At 55.4% G+C, this 17,789-nt stretch overlaps 1 protein-coding gene across 2 annotated transcripts in view; it reads left to right on the top strand.

Moving 5' to 3' along the window:
- ADCK1 (aarF domain containing kinase 1) overlaps positions 1–17,789 on the top strand; it is a 92,100-nt gene that overhangs the window by 18,086 nt on the left and 56,225 nt on the right. For both annotated transcript variants that reach the window (XM_055133448.1, XM_055133449.1), the window contains exon 4: positions 16,837–17,040. In XM_055133448.1, coding sequence (XP_054989423.1) covers positions 16,837–17,040 — 204 coding nt within the window. The remainder of the gene's footprint in view (positions 1–16,836; positions 17,041–17,789) is intronic.

Below are 17,789 nucleotides of genomic sequence, written 5' to 3'. Positions count from 1 at the left end.
GCCTTTGAATGTTTGAGGAAAGCTCCAGTCTAAAATATCCCTCAGTGATGGAGCTCTTGCTTGGCAAGCGTGAGACGCTGGTTTGATTCCCGGCACCACCCCCCCCTTAATAAAATAAAAAATAAAAGCTATGCAATATCAAAAATCTCTAGGGCAGTGAAAAAGTAGACTGAGCTGATGAATCTTCTATACCTGGCACCTCCAACTGAACTATGTTGCCAAAATTCTTTTGTTTGCTTTTTGGGTCACACCCGGTGATGCACAGGGGTTACTCCTGGCTCTGCACTCAGGAATTACCTCTGGCAGTGCTCGAGGGACCATATGGGATGCTGGGAATCAAACCCAGGTCGGCTGTGTGCAAGCAAATGCCCTACCTGCTGTGCTATCGCTCCAGCCCCACCATAATTCTTTCTTTCGTGTCTTTTTTCTGCTGAAGAATCCAAGATGAGGGGCACCATGGCCTTCCACCTGTCGCTACAGCGTGCATCTTCCAGAACTAACACAAGTGGCGTTAGCCTGAGTCCTTCTTGGTCTGCTTCCTTCCTGGGGCCCATAGTTCCCCCAAGTCCCTTCCTGCCGACTGTCCTTTTGCCGCTGAACTTTACGGCTACCATAGTTCACTGCATAATCATCACAGATTTCATGCCAGCCTTTTTTTAGGGGGGCAAAAACCTAGGGTGTGACCATTATGGGAACCTCTAAGAAAATCGTGCTGGTTTTACTGCAAGAAAATCAAAACAAAATGGGGCGTGTCGATGTGGTGGAAGATGCTTTTCTCTCTGAGGGAAGTAGGTGCCCCTCATCTCTGAAGCTTGCACCCCTTTTCATATTCCCTTCAGCTGCCCCCCCACCACCCCCAGATCCCAGGGCAGGGAGAGAAGGGAAAGGGCTCCGTTCCACACCCAGCTGGAGGGTGGCCACCCCCTCGGAGCGGGGCTGCGCGTGGCGGCCTGACCGTGGCGTTCCGTCCCCATCATTATCATTCCGGAACTGCCCTCCCTCCCGCAGCCACAGAGCAACTGTTGAGAACAAATTAATTACGCGTCTTCCCAGCGTGTGTGATTACGGGGCAGATGGAGGGAAGGGGTCTCTTCGGTCTTTCTGGCGACGAGCTCCCCGAATGGACGCTTTCCAGACCCAAGGCTGCACGTCCCCGGCCACTTCGGGCATCTGGGCTCACGTGCGTGATGGCCGTGAGCATAGGAATAGGAGGAGCCCTCACACTGGCACCGTCCTGACCGTTTGCTGGGGGCCTGTGCATGCATATTAGCTCCCGTGCTGGGATTTCAGGGACGCTGAAATGACTTGCTTGACTTTAATTGATTAATTAGTTATTCTTCTAATAAAGTTGTTCCTGATGATTTGTCACATGCAGTATTCCAGCGCCACTCCCACCGCCATGATTTCCAGGCTCCCCCACCCTCCCCCTGAGCCTGCCCCTACTCTTGCTTGTCTTTAATACCTTCTTCAGTCATTGCTGGTGCTTGTGATTCCACCATTAGCCGCGAGTTCCCTTGGCCCGAAACCCTGTGCCCTATTAAAATGCAAGTATCCTTGGCAGCTGCACAGCATGTTTTATTCAGACGCTTTCTCAGCCACCAGCAGCTGCCCTCCCCGAATGCCCTCTCTTGCAGCTTTCTTTGTCGGACGGCCTGCTCCGAAACAGACCCCGTATTTGGAACCCATCCCATTCCACAGAATTCGCCTCTCAGCTAACGACCGAGGCTAGAAAAAACAGCTCAAGAAAATCCTGGCCAGGTGTCAATGACCGACGATTATTTCCTGTGTTCCCGCTTCTGGGAAGAACGTGCATCTTAACTGGAACTTTCTGGAAACACCCCTGGTTCTTGCGAAGGAATTTCCTTCCTTCCTTCCTTCCTTCCTTCCTTCCTTCCTTCCTTCCTTCCTTCCTTCCTTCCTTCCTTCCTTCCTTCCTTCCTTCCTTCCTTCCTCCCTCCCTCCCTCCCTCCCTCCCTCCCTCCCTCCCTCCTCCCTCCCTGCCAGTGTCTTTGGCCTTAGCTCTCTGTGTTGGGTTCCCTTTGCCATCTCACAGAAGACAGGACCCAGCAGGGCTGTCTGCGGGGGGAGCAGATCCAGTTTGAACATCTCAGATTGGGCTTGGGTTTGAGTGTGGCTTCTCGTGGTGCTGACCTCAAGGGGCGCTGACCTCGAGGGGCCTAATGCCCACGTCGTGGAAGGAGTGTTGAGGTGTGAGGACACAGGTTCAGCCGTTGTGGGATTGACAGCTCTGTGTGCCGAGCCTCAGGGGCACAGCGTTGCACTTGGAGAATCAGATGCGGTGGCTGCGCTCTGGGAGGGCGGGTGCACTGTTGGGTCTCAGTTCCAGCGGGTAAGTGGAGACTGTCCTAGTGCAGGGGAGAGAAGAGAAAGGGGTGGTTGCCCTGGTACGGGCGGGGCAAGTTGTGGTTGAGTTGCGAAGCCAGATGGGGCCTGGTGTTGGAAGCTCGCGTGCGCGCGCGCGTGCACACACACACACACACACACACACACACTTTCAGCCTTTCCTGAGTCTTGAGTAGTGAGGGGAGGGCAGGCACATGCATGCATTCTCTCTCTCTCTCTCTTACACACACACACACACACACACACACAGGTGTGCGTAGACACACACAACACACACACACTCGCTCTTTCTGAGTCTTGAGTAGTGAGGGGAGGGCAGGGACACATATTCTCTCTCTCTCTCTCTTCTCTTTCTTTCTTTCTTTCTTTCTTTCTTTCTTTCTTTCTTTCTTTCTTTCTTTCTTTCTTTCTTTCTTTCTTTCTTTCTTTCTTTCTTTCTTTCTTTCTTTCTCTCTTTCTCTCTCTCACACACGTACACACAGGTGCTTGCAGACACACGTACACACGGCTTTTCATGAGTCTTGAATAGGGAGAGGAGGGCAGGCACATACATGCATTCTCTCTCCCTCCTTTCCTCCCTCCCTCCCTTCCTCCCTCCCTCCCCCCCCCCCTCTCTCTCTCTCTCACACACACACACACACACACACACACACACACACACACACACACACACTTTCTCTGTCTTCCTGTGTCTGCCCAGCCCCTTGAGGTTTGGAGGGTTCAGACGATTTGCTCGGGATCTCACGAGGCAGGAAGTTTGGGCTGACCTGGCCCGGAATCTTGGTCTCTCAAGCCCTGTGGGCTCGCTGCCTTAGCTTTGGGCCATACAGGTCTTCTAAGAAGCATCCACTCACTGGGTGCTGTGTCAGGAGCTCAGCCCTCGGCCAAGCTATTGAACCGCTCTAAGCCACGCTTTCTTCATCTGTCAAATAGGAGGAAGGACCGCGTCTCCCCGCGAGGGTGGCCAGGGAGTGGGCATGGGGATATCGTTCTGCGGGCTTCTGTGGGGGCCCGACAGTAAGCATTTGATAGTCGTACTTCAGCTAACTGTGACTTAGGCTTTCTTAGAGGCCACATCTAAGAAAATGGGAGGGGATCCCCAAGGCCCTTCCTGGCAGAGCTCGGCCGGGCCAGCTGGCCGTGATGGGCACTGCTGAGGTATCCCGGGGAGGACTCAGGCCTGGGCTCAGCCACTTGCGCGCTCTCCTGCCCATGAACATGCTCCATTTTATTATTTCATTTCCTCATATGCATATTTTTAACGGAGGCATCGTGATTTAGAAAGTTACTTGTCATTTCATCAATGTTTCAACCCCAGTCCCACCACTAGTGTTCACTTCCCTCCTCCAGTGTCCCCACTTTCCCTCTCACACCTAAAATGATCCGTTTAATCTCCCCCTCCTAGATGCTCTCTGGACACAAAACCATCCCACCCGGATGCCCGGAGGCCCTTCCTGTACCTCCCCCCCCCCCGCCCCCACTCCTCTCTTCCTTCTCTGGCGAGAGTCTCTGGTGTCTCTGGGCTTTGAAGTGCCCTGGAATGTGTGACGTGGGAGGGAAGCCCCCAGCATTTGATGACCCAGTGATGTGGTTCTGTCTCTGGGGGTGCTTCTGGTTCCTTTTGTTTAGGGGCCTGGGCCCTGGGTCTCAGCCCTGGTGCCCTGTGGGGCCACAGGGCCTGCACTGTGTCTGACCGTGCACGGCGGTTCCCCCGCTAGCCCGGTTGCTCCCAGCCAGTGTCTCCCCTGCACCCCCGCACCCCCGCCAGCCCCTCTTGTGTGCAGAGTCCCTGTCCCTGTGCCCGACCCTTCCAGCCTGCCCATCTCCTCTCCCCTGGGCGGGGCCTGCCAGAACCCAAGCCCTAGCCCCGGCCTTCCCCCTCTTCCTGCAGCCAGGTGGCCTTGGCAGGTGACAGGTCAGGAGGGGGCCACTCTCCCCAGCCCTCCCCTAGAGAGGCCTTCTTCTGGAAGACATTTGCACCTTTGTCCCTAGTATTTGGGAGTTCTGTGGTCTGGACCTTTTGCATGGAGGGTGGTTGCATCCTACGGCAGGGGTCGCATGCCTGCTCCTCGCCCCTGGGCTTGGAGTAGAGGGAGGGAAGCTCAGAGCAGCATCCGGGGCTGGAGCTCTGGGTAAGTTCAGTGCTTACCGAGGTGAGCGCCTTGCTTCCTGCTGACCCTCCTTTGGTCCCTGGCACCATGTGCTCCCCAGAGCACGGGTGGCGTGTCCCCAGAGGCCCCGAGCACTGCCAGGGAACCCCGGGGGAATCCTGGCATGCCAGGGCCCAGGTGGCACGGCATCCTCGGCCCTGCCTTGAGTCACAGAATTACCAGGAGGGGCCCTGGGTCCTCCCGAGCACCAGCTGGAGGCCCCCACCGAAGCGTCTCACCTAACAGAGCAAGGTGGAGAGTCAAGAAAAATCACCTTATAATTTCCGCAACTTAAACGCATTGTGATTTTGATAGCGCTCTTTGAAGACCGCCTTTCCTGTTTTACCTGTGATAGTCTATCAGTCTAATGAGTTGTTTTCCTCACTTGAGATCTTGAGCATTTTTCACTGTTGGTGCACCATTGTCACTTAAAATGATTACTTAATGCTCTGCTTGTGTGCCTTTCCTCCTGATTCATTAACTCCTTCCTCTCTCCGCTTCTGGGGTGCAGCTCCACATCTGTTTTTCCGTTACAGCCGAAACTGGGTCAAACACAGGGTTTATTTCACATCTCTCTTTCTTTATAGATAGGGCTTTTGCAAGACTTTTAAGTTTTTTTTCCTTAGGAGCCATTTCTAAAGTGGCTTATACATCTGAACAAAACATTGCTGTGAGAAATTAAAGAAGACCCCAGTCAGCGGAGAGATCTCCCATGTTCATAGATTCAGAAACTCAATATTGCTCAGATGTTTGTTCTTCCCAAATAGATAGCTAGATTCATGGCAATCCCAATCAAATTCCCAGCAGGCTCTTTTGTAGAAATTGACATGCTGATTCTAAAATTCATTTGGGAATGCAGAAGGCCTAGAAAATAACACTTAAAATGGGGGAAAAAAAAAGTTGTAGAAATAGTAAGTACTGGGTTTCAAGATTTATTATAAAGCAAGTAATTAGAAAATTATTATAATTACTAAATAAAACTGGTATCAAGACAGTGTGATATTGGCATAAAGAGAGACAAACTGATCTCTGAGTGGATTAGAAATTCCAGAAATAGACCCCAGGCGCCTGGGCAGTTAATTTTTAACAGTAAAAAGGATTTCAAGACAGGAAGGTTTATGTTTTCAGAAAAAGTGCTGGAACAATTCAGTTCATAGGTTGTTAACCGTAAAAACTTTGAGGAAAAAAATGGTTGTGGCCACAACTGGTGATGCCTGGACCCCACCCGTGCTTGCCCGGAGCCCAGGGACTGGCGGTGCTGGGGACTGAAACCTGGGCTGGCCCGGGGAGGGAATGCTGAGGCTCCACCCCTGGAACCACATCTCTGACCTCTGAGTCGATTATTTTGATGACTCATTTGACCGCTACTGCTGACTTAGGAACTACCATTCGTTTTATTTTTGTCATTGCTTCAGTTCCTGGTGTCCATATTTACTTTGTTACAGTATGTGTTCAGGTGACAATATACCACTTCAGTTTAAGGAATTTGAGAGTATTTTCACTTTTACAGTTGTTATAAACTCTACATTATTTTTGTTTAAGCAGCCACTTTTTTTTTTCTGCAAATGCATGGGGTTTATTTAAGCCAATATAGCTATATTGGGACCTTCAATTGTGCCTCAATAGCGTAAGCAGCCACTTTTTAAAAAAAAATTCTTTTATTGAATTACCGTGAGAACAGCTAAAAAGGTTTCAGGATTAAGTCTCAGTCATACAATGATCCAACACCCATCCCTTCACCAGTGCACGTGTTCCACCACCAAGAACCCCAGTATACCCCCATCCCACTCCCCACCCTGCCTGTGTGGCAGATGATTTTCACTTTACTCTCTCTTTACTTTGATTACAGTCGGTTTTCGCCAGAAAACCCACTATTATTATTTGGAGTTTCCCCCCCAATAATCAGACCTGCCTAAAAGGCATCATTAGATCATTTGTTTTCTATTGCTGATAATGAAGAGCATATGATGTTGCATGGCTGCACGGCTTTGGAATTCTGGTATTTTAGTAATTAAGTCCAGAGGTATTTCTGCCAGCAGCTGCTGCGTTCTGAGATTGGTTTGTGTGCCTCTGGGATCATGGCTGTTAGGAGTGGAGGAGCTATTCGTGGGCAGCTGCTCAGGGTCTCATTTGTGCGGGGAGCAGGGCTGGTTCTGCCCCCCCGCCACCCCCACACATAGTGAGATTTCCTGTGCGCCCCATCACTACAAGTCCTACCTCTCTGTCCAATTGGTTCTGAACGGTGGCAGTTGCCATGCTGCTGCAAAGGGGAAAAAGCCGAGGGACAAAAACCCTTCCCCTCCCGGGGCTGCACAGGGCCATAGCTTAGTCCACAGTCCAGGAGTATATCTGCCAGCAGCCGCTGCGTTCCGAGATTGGTTTGTGTGCCTCTGGGATCATGGCCACTCAGGGGCGGAGGAGCCGTTCCTGAGTGTTTTTTTTTTGTATATCAGGAAAGGATGTGCGGCCGCATAAGTGGCCGCACGATTTGGAGAAATAGTCCCGGTCCCACATACCGGAGCCGTGTTAGTAGAAGCTCAGTGTTGCCGGAATTCCATCTGGAGAAGGTGGGGACTCTGCACCTTCTCCATCTGGGGCACCCCGGTGTTTTTTGCCTGGTCTGGGGTCCGGAGCATTCTCCGGCTTGCTTGCAGTGCCTGCTGGCCTGGATTCTTCACTCTTAAACAGCCACTTTCAAAGAGGTACAGGACAGAAAAAACATTTTTTGTTTACTGTAGTTACTCCATCTCATTTCTTCATTTCTGAGTATCCACATTTTCATCCGGTTTTGTCTGACTTCTGCCCCAAAGCGTCCTCCAACAATTCTTCTTCTTGTTCTTCTTCTCCTTCTTCTGCTTCTTTTGTTCTTCTTCTTGTTCTTCTTCCTCCTCCTCGTCCTCGTCCTCCTCCTCCTTTTTGGGTCACACCCAGCGATGCTCAGGGGTTACTCCTGGCTCTGCACTCAGGAATCACTCCTGGCGGTGTTTGGGGGACCGTATGGGATGCTGGGAATTGAACCCGGATTGGCCGTGTGCAAGACAAATGCCCTCCCCGCTGTGCTATTGCTCCAGCCCCCTTCAGCAATTCTTGATATCGAATTGCCCCATACCCTATTGCAGTGCTGGCCTTGCTGGGAGCATCATGCCATACCTGGGCGTAGTGGCCAAGGCTCCACCTGACCTCGGTTACGGGCCAGGTATGGGCTCTGCCACCTCAGCGTCTCTTGGCCCTAGCCGTTGATAAAGAGCTAGTGATTTTTCCTTTCTCTGTTTTTTTTTTTTGAAAGCTCTTTTGCTGGGTGTAGGTTTTCATTTGGTGATTTTTGAGATGTCCTTCCCTCCTTTCCTTTCCCCTCCCTCCCTCCTTACCTCCTCCCTACCTTTTCTTTCCTTCTCTCCCTTTTCCTTCCTTCCAACCTTCCCTTTCTTTCCCTCCCCCTTCTCTCTCCCTTCTCTTTTCTTTATTCCTCCCTTTCTCCTTCCTCCCATCTTCTTCCCTCCCTCCACCTTCCCTCCCTCCCTTTCCTTACATCCCCCCTTTCCCTTCCTTCCATCCTTCCCTCTCTTTCTCCCTCCCCTTCTCCTTCCCTTATTCTTCTCTTCTCCTCCCTCCCTTCTCTCTCCTGTTTCCCTCCCTCTCGTTTCCTTCCCTCTTCCTCCCTCCCTTCCTTCTCCCTCCTTCCATCTTCCCTTCCTCTCTCCTCCCCCCTCCCCTGCCTCCCTTCCTGGCAGTGCTTAGGGGCCCCTGCTGGGTGGTGCCTCAGGGCCACTTCCAGTGGGCTCTCAACCGTCATTCTTTTCTTTATTCTTCTGTCCATAAAGTGTCTTTCCCCCCCCTCTGAGTAGTGTAAAGATTTCTCTCTCTCTCTCTCTCTCTCTCTCTTCCTCCCTCCATCCCCCCACATCCACCCCCCTTCTCCTGCCCAGGTAAGGTGTAAGCAGTTCTATGCTCAGAAATCACTTCTGATGGGCTCAGGGTCTATATGGGGTGTCAGGATTGAACCCGAATTGGCCCCGTGCAGGGCTAGCACCCTCCCTATATCCTATCTCTGCCCCCCACTCATTTTTCTCTTTATAACTGATTTTGAATAATTTTTTTGGGGGGTGGAGCTGATCCCTTGGGGTAGGGGGGGCGTCCCGCCATCCTGTGTCTGCAGAGGAAACCCCCAGGGCTGGGCCCCAGTGGACTGTGCAGGTGGGAGGGGGTAGTCCCGTCTGGGCTCAGAGTTTTGCGTGCTTCAGAGGGGGGAGCAAACCCACTGCATGGCCCCATTTCCCGGAGACAGTAAAGGAAGTATGAAAGTTCCCCCACAGTCATCAATGTCGCTCTCTGCTGTGCTCTCTTGGACTTGTGTTCCTGATTCTTCTCTTTCCCTTCCCTTCTCTCTCACTCCTCCTAAATTTCCTTCACTGTCACTGTCATCCTGTTGCTCATCGATTTGCTCGAGTGGGCACCAGTAATGTCTCCATTTTTGAGACTTTTTGTTACTGTTTTTGGCATATTGAATACGCCACGGGTAGCTTGCCAGACTCTGCTATGTGGGTGAGATACTCTCGGTAGCTTGCTGGGCTCTCGAGAGGGGCAGAGGAATTGAACCCGGGTCGGCCAAGTGCAAGGCAAATGCCCTACCCGCTGTGCTATAGCTCTTTTAAGTGAACCACATTTTTTCAGGAAATGAAGAGAAGAAAGGCGGGAGGCAGAGAGAGAACACGGGCTTCTCAGGAGTGGGAAAAGGCACAAACGGTACATCACAAGCACAGATGTGCGGGCCATTTCTCGAGGGTGGGGAAGTGTCCCTGAAGTAGGGCAGCGAGTGGCACAGGCAGTATGGCCGAGGGGCAAGGCCTAGAGGGGTTTTCTGCTTTTGTGTGTTTTTATTTTAGGGCCATACCCGTCTGGGCTCAAGGCTCTCTCTGGGCTCAGGGGATCACGTGTGGTGCCAGGGACTGAACCTAGGCGGGCTGCACGCAAGACAAGCTCCTGCTTTGCTCCAGCCCTATAGGAAAATGCTTTTTTAAGCTTTTCTTTTTGTTTTTTGGGCCACACCCGGTGATGCACAGGGGTTACTCCTGGCTCTTCACTCAGGAATTAATTCCGGTGATGCTCAGGGGACCATAAGGGATGCTGGGAATGGATCCCGGGCTGACCCCATGCAAGGCAAATGCCCTCCCCGCTGTGCTATCACTCAAGCCCCCAAATCTGAAAAAATTCAGAAACACTAAAAAGAGGAAGGAATACTTCACACCTGACAGACCAGAGAGCTGCGTCTCCGTGGGGGCCTGAGGCTCTGGCTAGTAGAGTCTGGCGGGGACTGAGGGAGGTGGCATTGGTGTCTCCCTGGGGGCTGGGGAGATGGGGCAGGGGGGCCTGGCATTCTGTGGACAGAGTTTCCATCCCTGGAACCCCGGCCCTGCCAGGAGTGATCCCCGAGTGCCGCCAGAGGTGGCCCTCAGCCCCACCCCGGAAAAGAATTGGTGCCGCTCATCAGATATTTTTGGACATCTTTTCACACCTCCAAAGCAAGTTGTGTCCCCCGCCCCCCCTACATACAGAAGTGCCCCTCCCGCCCATGATATCTGCTCCTGCTCCAGTACTGCCCGTTCTGCCGTCCAACTCCGAGGGAGACTTGACGAGTTTTGAGCTCTTTGTTCTGGAATTCTGTCGGTCCTCTTTCACGGTCTCTCTCCCCAGGTTATGTGGGGTGTGTCTGTGTGTCTGTGTCTTTCCTCTCTGCCCGCTTGACATCCTCCCCATCCTTCCCCCCAGGCCTCAGCAGAGGTTGGACCCTGGTCTCGGGGTTCTGAGAGGCCCTGAAGGCTCGGTTGGACTGGGAGGACTTTCGGCTGAGAGAGAGGGTCCTGCCTCCCCTGCGTTGGGGGCACTTGGACTTCAGTGAAGAACGACCCTCGTCGGGGCCGATGCATCCCCCTCGATCAATAAGTAATCAGCCCTGAGTTGATCTTGTTAGCTATTCACTACCCCCTCCCCAGGCTAACGACCGTGCTTTTAATTATTATGAGGCAGATTAAAACTCATTACAGCAAGGTTATTGGTAATGAGACCATCAAAAGGCAAGTTATGGCGCTGGGAGTGAGAGAGGGGGGCGGGGGGCCGGGCAGGAGGCCACGCTGGCTGCCGGTGGGCACGGGAAGGGGTGAGGAGGGCTCCATGGCAGTCAGGCAGTGTGTAGGACTGGGCTCCAGGGAGCCCCCGGGGGTTAAGGCCCTAAGGGAGGACTCTGGGAAAGAGTCCTCGTGTTTGGAATCAAGGCTCTGGGTTTCTCACACGTGGGTGCTTTCTGGTTTCAGTGATGTATCCTGGAGTCGGCTTCCGTTTCCGCCCCTTCGACTGTGGCCCCCCACCTGCTGGGCCAAGTGCAGTGTAAGGGGTGGATGCGCCCGGAGGGGCTTGTGTTCACTCTCATTGGTCTAGGAGGTCTGATTGTCACCCGCCTTGCTTACTTACTGAGCACTGACCCCTTGCTTACTTACTGAGCACTGACCCCTTGCTTACTTACTGAGCACTGACCCCTTGCTTACTTACTGAGCACTGACCCCTTGCTTACTTACTGAGCTCTGACCCTGCCCTCTGCTCCTGGGTTTCACAGTGCTTCACTTGAGTGTCCCAGCCACCAGGATCCGCTGAGCCAACAGAGGCCCCAAAGCCCATTGGCTTGGCCATGGATTCAGGACAAAAAAAAAAGCCACCACCAACAACAACCCAGAGTCCTTGAACCCAGGTCTCTGGCGGCAAAGCCACTGCTGCTGACCTCTGTGCGCCTGGCCTCTTGTGTTCAGGGCTGGCCCTGCTCACTTTGGAGCCACACGTACTTGGTGGGACTTCCCAGGCCACCCTGAGTGGCCCCGCTGGGTGACCTTCCTCCCGTCGTGCACCCCTGGGTGTGACAGGCACTTCCCTGCCCGCCAGCAAGAGTCTAGTCACAAGTGCCCACTGCTCATCCCCCTTGCAGCTGTCTTGCACCCAGGTCGCATGCGCTGTGTCTGCCAGGACCACAGGAGGTTGGGAATGCCCGCCACTAAATAAGTGATCATTTGTTACAGCGGTTGCCTTTATTATTTATTATTAAAAATAATTTTTTGTAGAGTTGTTCACAATAATTTATTGCATTAAGTATTCCAACACCAATTCTACCACTGTTGCACGTCCCACCACCATTGTTTTGGATTTTCCCACCCCCATCCAAGCCTGCCTCAAGGGCAGATCCTGACTAATTTATTTTGTATTGCTTATTATGAGCAACCTGCTAAAAATGATCCAGAAAAACTTTCCTTAGAGGAAAGTGTATGAAGATTATTGTGTCCCACCCTGGAGATATTAGGCCCTTCTGTAAGAGATCACTAACATGTTGTGACAGGTTGAGCCTTGTGTGCTAATCTGTTGTTTTTGATTGAGATCCATTGCCTCCTACTTTTGACCCCATCAAGTGAGGTGTGTTACTCCCGGTACATCAGTGGCTTAGAGAATGAGATGTCACCCCAGGAATTCTAAACTTTTAAATGGGTGATGGAGTTATTTTTTTAACTGGATGGTGACTCTGGGGTCCAAAGTTTATTTGTGAGTCTCTGAGTCATGTCCACTAATGAGCTTATGTGGCGCCAGAGGCAGTCTGTGGGCATGACTGCCTGGCTCCTGGAAGCACAGGGAGACGGGAGGAGGTGGCCCATTCCTTTATTCCATGAGAGCATGGAGATCTCAGTCACACACCTGGTTTTTCAGCAGATTCGTTCTCATGCCTGAGGCTCAGTCCGAGCCTGTGGAGATTGGCCGAGAGCACGGCAGCGATTGGTTCCTGGAAGTTTTAGGCTGCCGTGGCTCTTTTGGGGCGGGTGCTGGGCTCACCCACCCCCGATAGCGGTTGGCCCTAAACCCCAGCTGTCCAGTATGGTAGCTGCTACCCAATGTGGCCATTGAAAGGAAAACGGTTTAAAAGGAAGATGAAAAAAAAAGTTTTTGTGTTTTGGGCCACACCTCGTGTTGCTCAGGGACGGCACCTGGCTCTGTGCTCGGGAGTGACCTCTGGTGGTGCTGGGGACGGACTCAGGGTCTGCTGCATGCAGGGCAAGAGCCTTGGTCCCTGTACTGTTTCTCCAGGCCCTGACGATGGAGTACTACTAGTCCTAGCATCCTTGAGCGTGGCTGGTGGTTACGGAGCGTGGCTGTAGAAGACACCATTGGGCGGCACTGTGACAAAACGCTCTCACTTCCCAGCAAGGTCCTCCTGGTCAGTCTGAAGCACTGGGCTCAGGGAAGCGCAGAGGCTGGGAGGGTCTAGAAGCTTCCCAGTGCATGGGGTGGTTGAGGAAGAGTTTTGGGCAGGAGGGAGGATGAGGTCCCGTGTGTGTTCTCTGCTGCTGTCAGCCTTGGCCCCCGCAACCAAGGAAGTAAATGTGCAAAGGGAATTTCTTTTTTTAAATTGAGTCACCATGAGATCGAGCATTACAAAGCTGTCCGTGATTGGGTTTCAGTCATATTCTGACACCCCTCCCTCCACCAGTATAATTTCTCAGTACCAGTGTCCAGTTTCTCTTCTGCCCCTTCAAGCCAGTCCCCACCCCAACCTGCCTCTAGAACAGGCACCTCTCCTCTCTCTCTCTCTCTCTCAGAAAGGGAATTTCTACTAAGCCAACAGTTATTGAAGTTGTGAGTGGGATTTGCCGTCTGATCCCCAAGGGCTGTGTGGTGGGCCAGGGAGAAGACCCTCAGGCCAGGTGTTCTGTTATCCAGCATCTAGGTCATTTCTCCTGGAATGAGCCTTTGAGGGGCCGGAGAGCGAGTGCAGGGGCTCAGGGCCATGCCAGGCAGGTGGCTGATGCAGCAGACCTCTGCCATCTCCTCTCTGGAGGCCCCTGAGCACAGCGGGGGGCACCTGAGCGATCCTGAGGGCATCAGGGCCCGAGCAGCACCAGAACCCTGGGCCGGCCTGGGCAGTGGCTGGGAGTCAGCGGGAAGACCCCAGGGCCTCCCGGGCACCACTCGGGCAGCTCCCCACAAGCCGCGCGTCTCCTGGAGAGTGCAAGCGTCTGAGCATGTGACCGAGTGCGTGAGCGTGGCCGGGTGCTGATCTGGAAGCTGCTTCAAGGTGACTTCGGGGCTTCCTCCGTGGAAGCGCCATTTGCAGGAGCTGCTGACTCAGTCTCGTGGGTGACTCAGTCTGTGCGCGTGGAGCCGATGGTTGTCATCAATCTACATTTATGGTGAACGACTCTGTTGTCCCGAGGGCCTGAGAACGTACGGGGACACACACTCCATCCCCCGCCCCGAAGTGCCACCTGGCAGGGGGCGTGGTCCTGTGTGGCCAGAGAGGGCCACCCCTGAGGGTCTGGACGGGTGGGCACCGCCTAGCCTGGCTGCTCCCTGCTGCGGGCACTCGGCTGGGGAAGGAGGTGTCTTCTGACGGCTTCCAGGGACAGCCCCCAGTCCAGCCTGCAGAAGGTGGTGGGTGCCTTCGGCAGCGGGTGCCTGCTCTGGGTGCTGCAACGGCCCTTTGCCTCCTCTCTGTCCACTGGCAGCCCCAGGGGTGGGCGGGGTCAGCAGAGGCCAGTCCGCTTGATTAGAAGCCACATCAGCTCGTTGCAGTAGGTGAACTCCTCAGTGGCATAAGGTTCTTGGGGGCACAGAAGCGGTGAGTACAAGAAGTACATCCCTTCCCGGGGCCGGGGGTCGTATTAAACGCTGTGCCGCTGGTGGTGAGTCGTGTGCAGGGGCGGCCAGCTGGGTGGTCAGCACACACACTGGGGAGTGGCTGGAGCTGGTCACTACGGGGGCTCACTAGGCAGTGGGGGAATGTGAGGGTTGAGGCGTCCCCAAGCCACTGCTGAAAACGGTGTCTCGGGTTGGGCTGGGCTGGGCAGGGGGTAGCGTAAGCGATTGTGCGTCCTTGAGGCCCTGCCTTCAAGCCCCAGCAGAGGTGCTGCCCCTCTGCCATGGCATTGCTGGGGTAGCCCTGGTGGCACCGTCCCATTGCTGCGAGTGTCTGGTGGCTCTCGAGCTCCACCGGGCCCCAGTGCCTTCAGGTGTAGCTGGGCTGGATGCCAGTCGTGGCCCCAGGGGGCCCCAGCACCACAGGCCTAAAATCGTCCCGTATAGAAAAATACAAGGAAAAGCAAACTGCGTGCTGGGCTCGCAAGGACCCACTTGCTTCTGCTCTGTCTGCCCCCTGCAGGGGACGCGTTCCCGGTGGAGGAGCCACGCGCCCCAGGTGTGGCTCCAGGGTCGCCCCAGGGCAGACGGGGGGGGCCACTGGCAGCCGAGAGCCGAGGCCTGTGCTCAGGTGGAGCTCCCGATTTCCTCCATCGTGGGCTCCCCGGTGCTCAGGGTGCAGAGCTGTGAGTGACCCTGGACAGTGCAGGAGGCCCCGGGGCAGCCCAGGTGGGGCGTGGGAGAAAGCGGGTGTGTCTGCTGGCCCTCAGCTTCCCTGTGGCCAGCCTTGGGGCAGGGGCCTCCCTGGAGCACCAGCCGGGTCTTAGTACCAGGGGGTGGGGCCTTGGACTGCTGGACAGGGACTGCCCCTCTGATGCCCTCGTGTCTGCTCGGTGTGGCTGTGGGGGGTGGGGGGTGATCACCTGAGCTGTACGCGTGTTTGTCCCGGTAGCTGGAGGCCTCAGCCCAGCAGGGCGGGGTTGTGTGCAGCCCAGTTCCCACGGGGGGGAGGGGAGACAGGGGGGTGGCCGCCCCAGGGCACAGCCTGCTAGAGCCGGAGTCGGGTGCCCTTTCCGCGGAGCGAGGGGCATGAGGGGTGCAGGACTGTAGCTGACTTATGGGTTACCTTCTCCTCCTCCCCCTGCCTTCTTGGAGTCCACACCCTGGGGTGCCCAGGGCTGACCCTGGCTCTGTGCTTGGGGGGTCACTCCTGGGGGTGCTGGGGGACCCTCTGGTATCAGGATGACAGCGGACACCCTGCATGTGAAGCCTGCGCTCGGCTCACTCTCTGCTGCCCTCCACCTTTCCTCAGGGCCTTACCTGGCCGCTGAGAGGAGCAGCTCCTTTAGACAAGTCCTCTCTTTTTGATGCCCACTGCCACTGAACTTTTTTTTTTTTAATATATATATTTTTAATGGAATCACCATGAGATACACAGTGACCAAGCTGTTCACTGTTGGGTTTCAGTCATAGTGTGCCAGCAACCATCCCTCCACCATGACTGAACTTGTCACATGGCTTGTTGTCTCCACGTTGGTCTTTGCCTTGGCCACATCCTTGGGGGTGTCATGGAGGCCGTGCCAGAGATGCCCGTCTGCTCGTCTGCTCCTGGTCAACTCCGTGGGCAGCTGGAGCTCGGAGCCTGTTTCTCTCTCTCTCTCTCTCTCTCTCTCTCTCTCTCTGACTCTGTGTCTTTCTGACTGTGTGTCTGTCTCTGTCTCTGTCGCTGTCTCTCTGCTTCTCTTCCTCCCTCCACCCAGAGCTGCTCAGGGATCACTCCTGGCAGTGCTCGGGGGACCATATGGGGTGCCTGGGATTGGCCCCGGGTGGCCCTACCTGCTGTACCGCCTGGCCCAGCTCTGGGCTCCCTTGCTCCTGCATGTCCCCCTGACCCCATCCTGCTGCAGTTGTTGGGGCTTCAGGAAAGCGTGGCTGGGGTGGCTCACTGCAGGGGGCGGGGAGGGAGTGGGCGGGGCCCCCACCCAGCAATAGGGGCCAGGACAGACACACACAGACTCCTCCTGGGAGCAGGCGGGCCGCCAGCAGGGCTGCAGCATTCCCCATACAGTCCTGCCCATTTATCAGGTGTCTCAGCAACACATCCACGTGTCTCCTTGCTGAAGATCCCCGGACCGAGCCGCTGTCAGGGAGGAACAAGCCACACATGTCACTGTGTTTCCCGACTTGGCAGCCCTGCGTAGCGCTGGCCTCAGGGTGGGGGGCAGCTATCTCGGACCCAGGATGCTTCCTGAGCAAGTGGGTCCGTCCTGCGCTAGAAGCCCTGAGGACGTGTGGCCATGGCCAGGTGGGGTGGCTTCACTGCTGAGGGCCCAGAGGCAGGAAAGGTGGGCGGACAGATGGTTGGGCAGACAGACAGGCCGATGTGTGAGCACGAGTGTGGGTCTGATTGTGTGTATGAGCATAGTCTGAGTGTGAGTGAGAGCGTGGATCTGAGTGTGTGCGAGAGCGAACATGGGTTTGATTGTGTGTGTGAATGTGGGTCTGAGTGTGTCTGTGAGCATGGGTCTGAGGGTGTGTGAGGGCAAGCGTGGGTCTGAGTGCATGAATGTGAGCATATATCTGAGTGTGTGTGTGTGTGTGCGCCAAGGGCCCGGGGAATGGGGCGTGGCGCTCACCCTCGGGCTCCCCCTTGTCTCTGCAGGTGCACCTGCGCTCTGCCCGGCGCCTGCGCGAGCTCTGCCGTGCCAACCGGGGCACCTTCATCAAGGTGGGCCAGCACCTGGGCTCCCTGGACTACCTGCTGCCCGAGGAGTACACCAGCACGCTGCGGGTGCTGCACAGCCAGGCCCCGCAGAGCAGCCTGCGCGAGGTCTGCCAGGTCATCCGCGAGGAGCTGGGCAAAGAGGTAGCCGGGGAGCACCGGGGCCGGGGAGGCTGTGATGTGCGTGGGGGGCCGGCAGAACCCCATGCGGAGGGGGCTGCGTCACAGGGCGGCACTTCGGCGGTCCCCCCCAGAGCATCCTTTCCCTCGTCCCTCAGTGGGAGATTCTTCTCCTCTCGGAGAACCTTCTGGATTCTTTTCCCAAACAAAATCATCTTCCAGCGGAGCTCAGAGGAGTGGAGGCCCTTCCCCGAGGCCAGTTGGCAGCCTCTGAGGGTCTCCAGATCCTCGGCCCGGTGGTGACCCCTGTCTGCGCCCCACTGCCACCGACTCTGGGCCTTGTCACGCCCTGATCTCGGCTCTTGGTCCCCTCCTCCCTTTGCTGCCCTGTAGGCTGGGGGCACGTCCCCCTCTGCGGCTTAGAGAGAGAGTGGCAGGACAGGAAGTTCCTCACGCAGAACCTGCTCTGAGCAGCAGCTCCCCCAGGCCCCCCGCAGCTGCCCCATGGCCGTGTTGGGACACCCCCCCAGTCTCAGGGTCCCGGCATCCATCGTGCTCCCCCATGCGCCTGCAGTGCCGGAGTCCTGCCCTTCCATGTTGAGCGATTCTGTGGGTGGCATTGAGTGTGACACTCAGCTGTCACCAGGGGCTGGGTGCTGTGTGAGGGGCGGGTCATTGGCCACTCCCCCACTCTTCTGGAAGTCTCCCCTGGGTGGCCGTGGCTCCCCTGCTGGGCGTCGGTCTGGGTGGTGTCCCCGCAGCCCCGTGACGCT

The sequence above is a fragment of the Sorex araneus genome, chromosome 3 (assembly GCF_027595985.1).
Source record: "Sorex araneus isolate mSorAra2 chromosome 3, mSorAra2.pri, whole genome shotgun sequence".
Lineage (NCBI taxonomy): Eukaryota > Metazoa > Chordata > Mammalia > Eulipotyphla > Soricidae > Sorex > Sorex araneus.
Note: the sequence above shows the minus strand (reverse complement) of the source record. Positions and strands in the feature narration are given on the sequence as shown.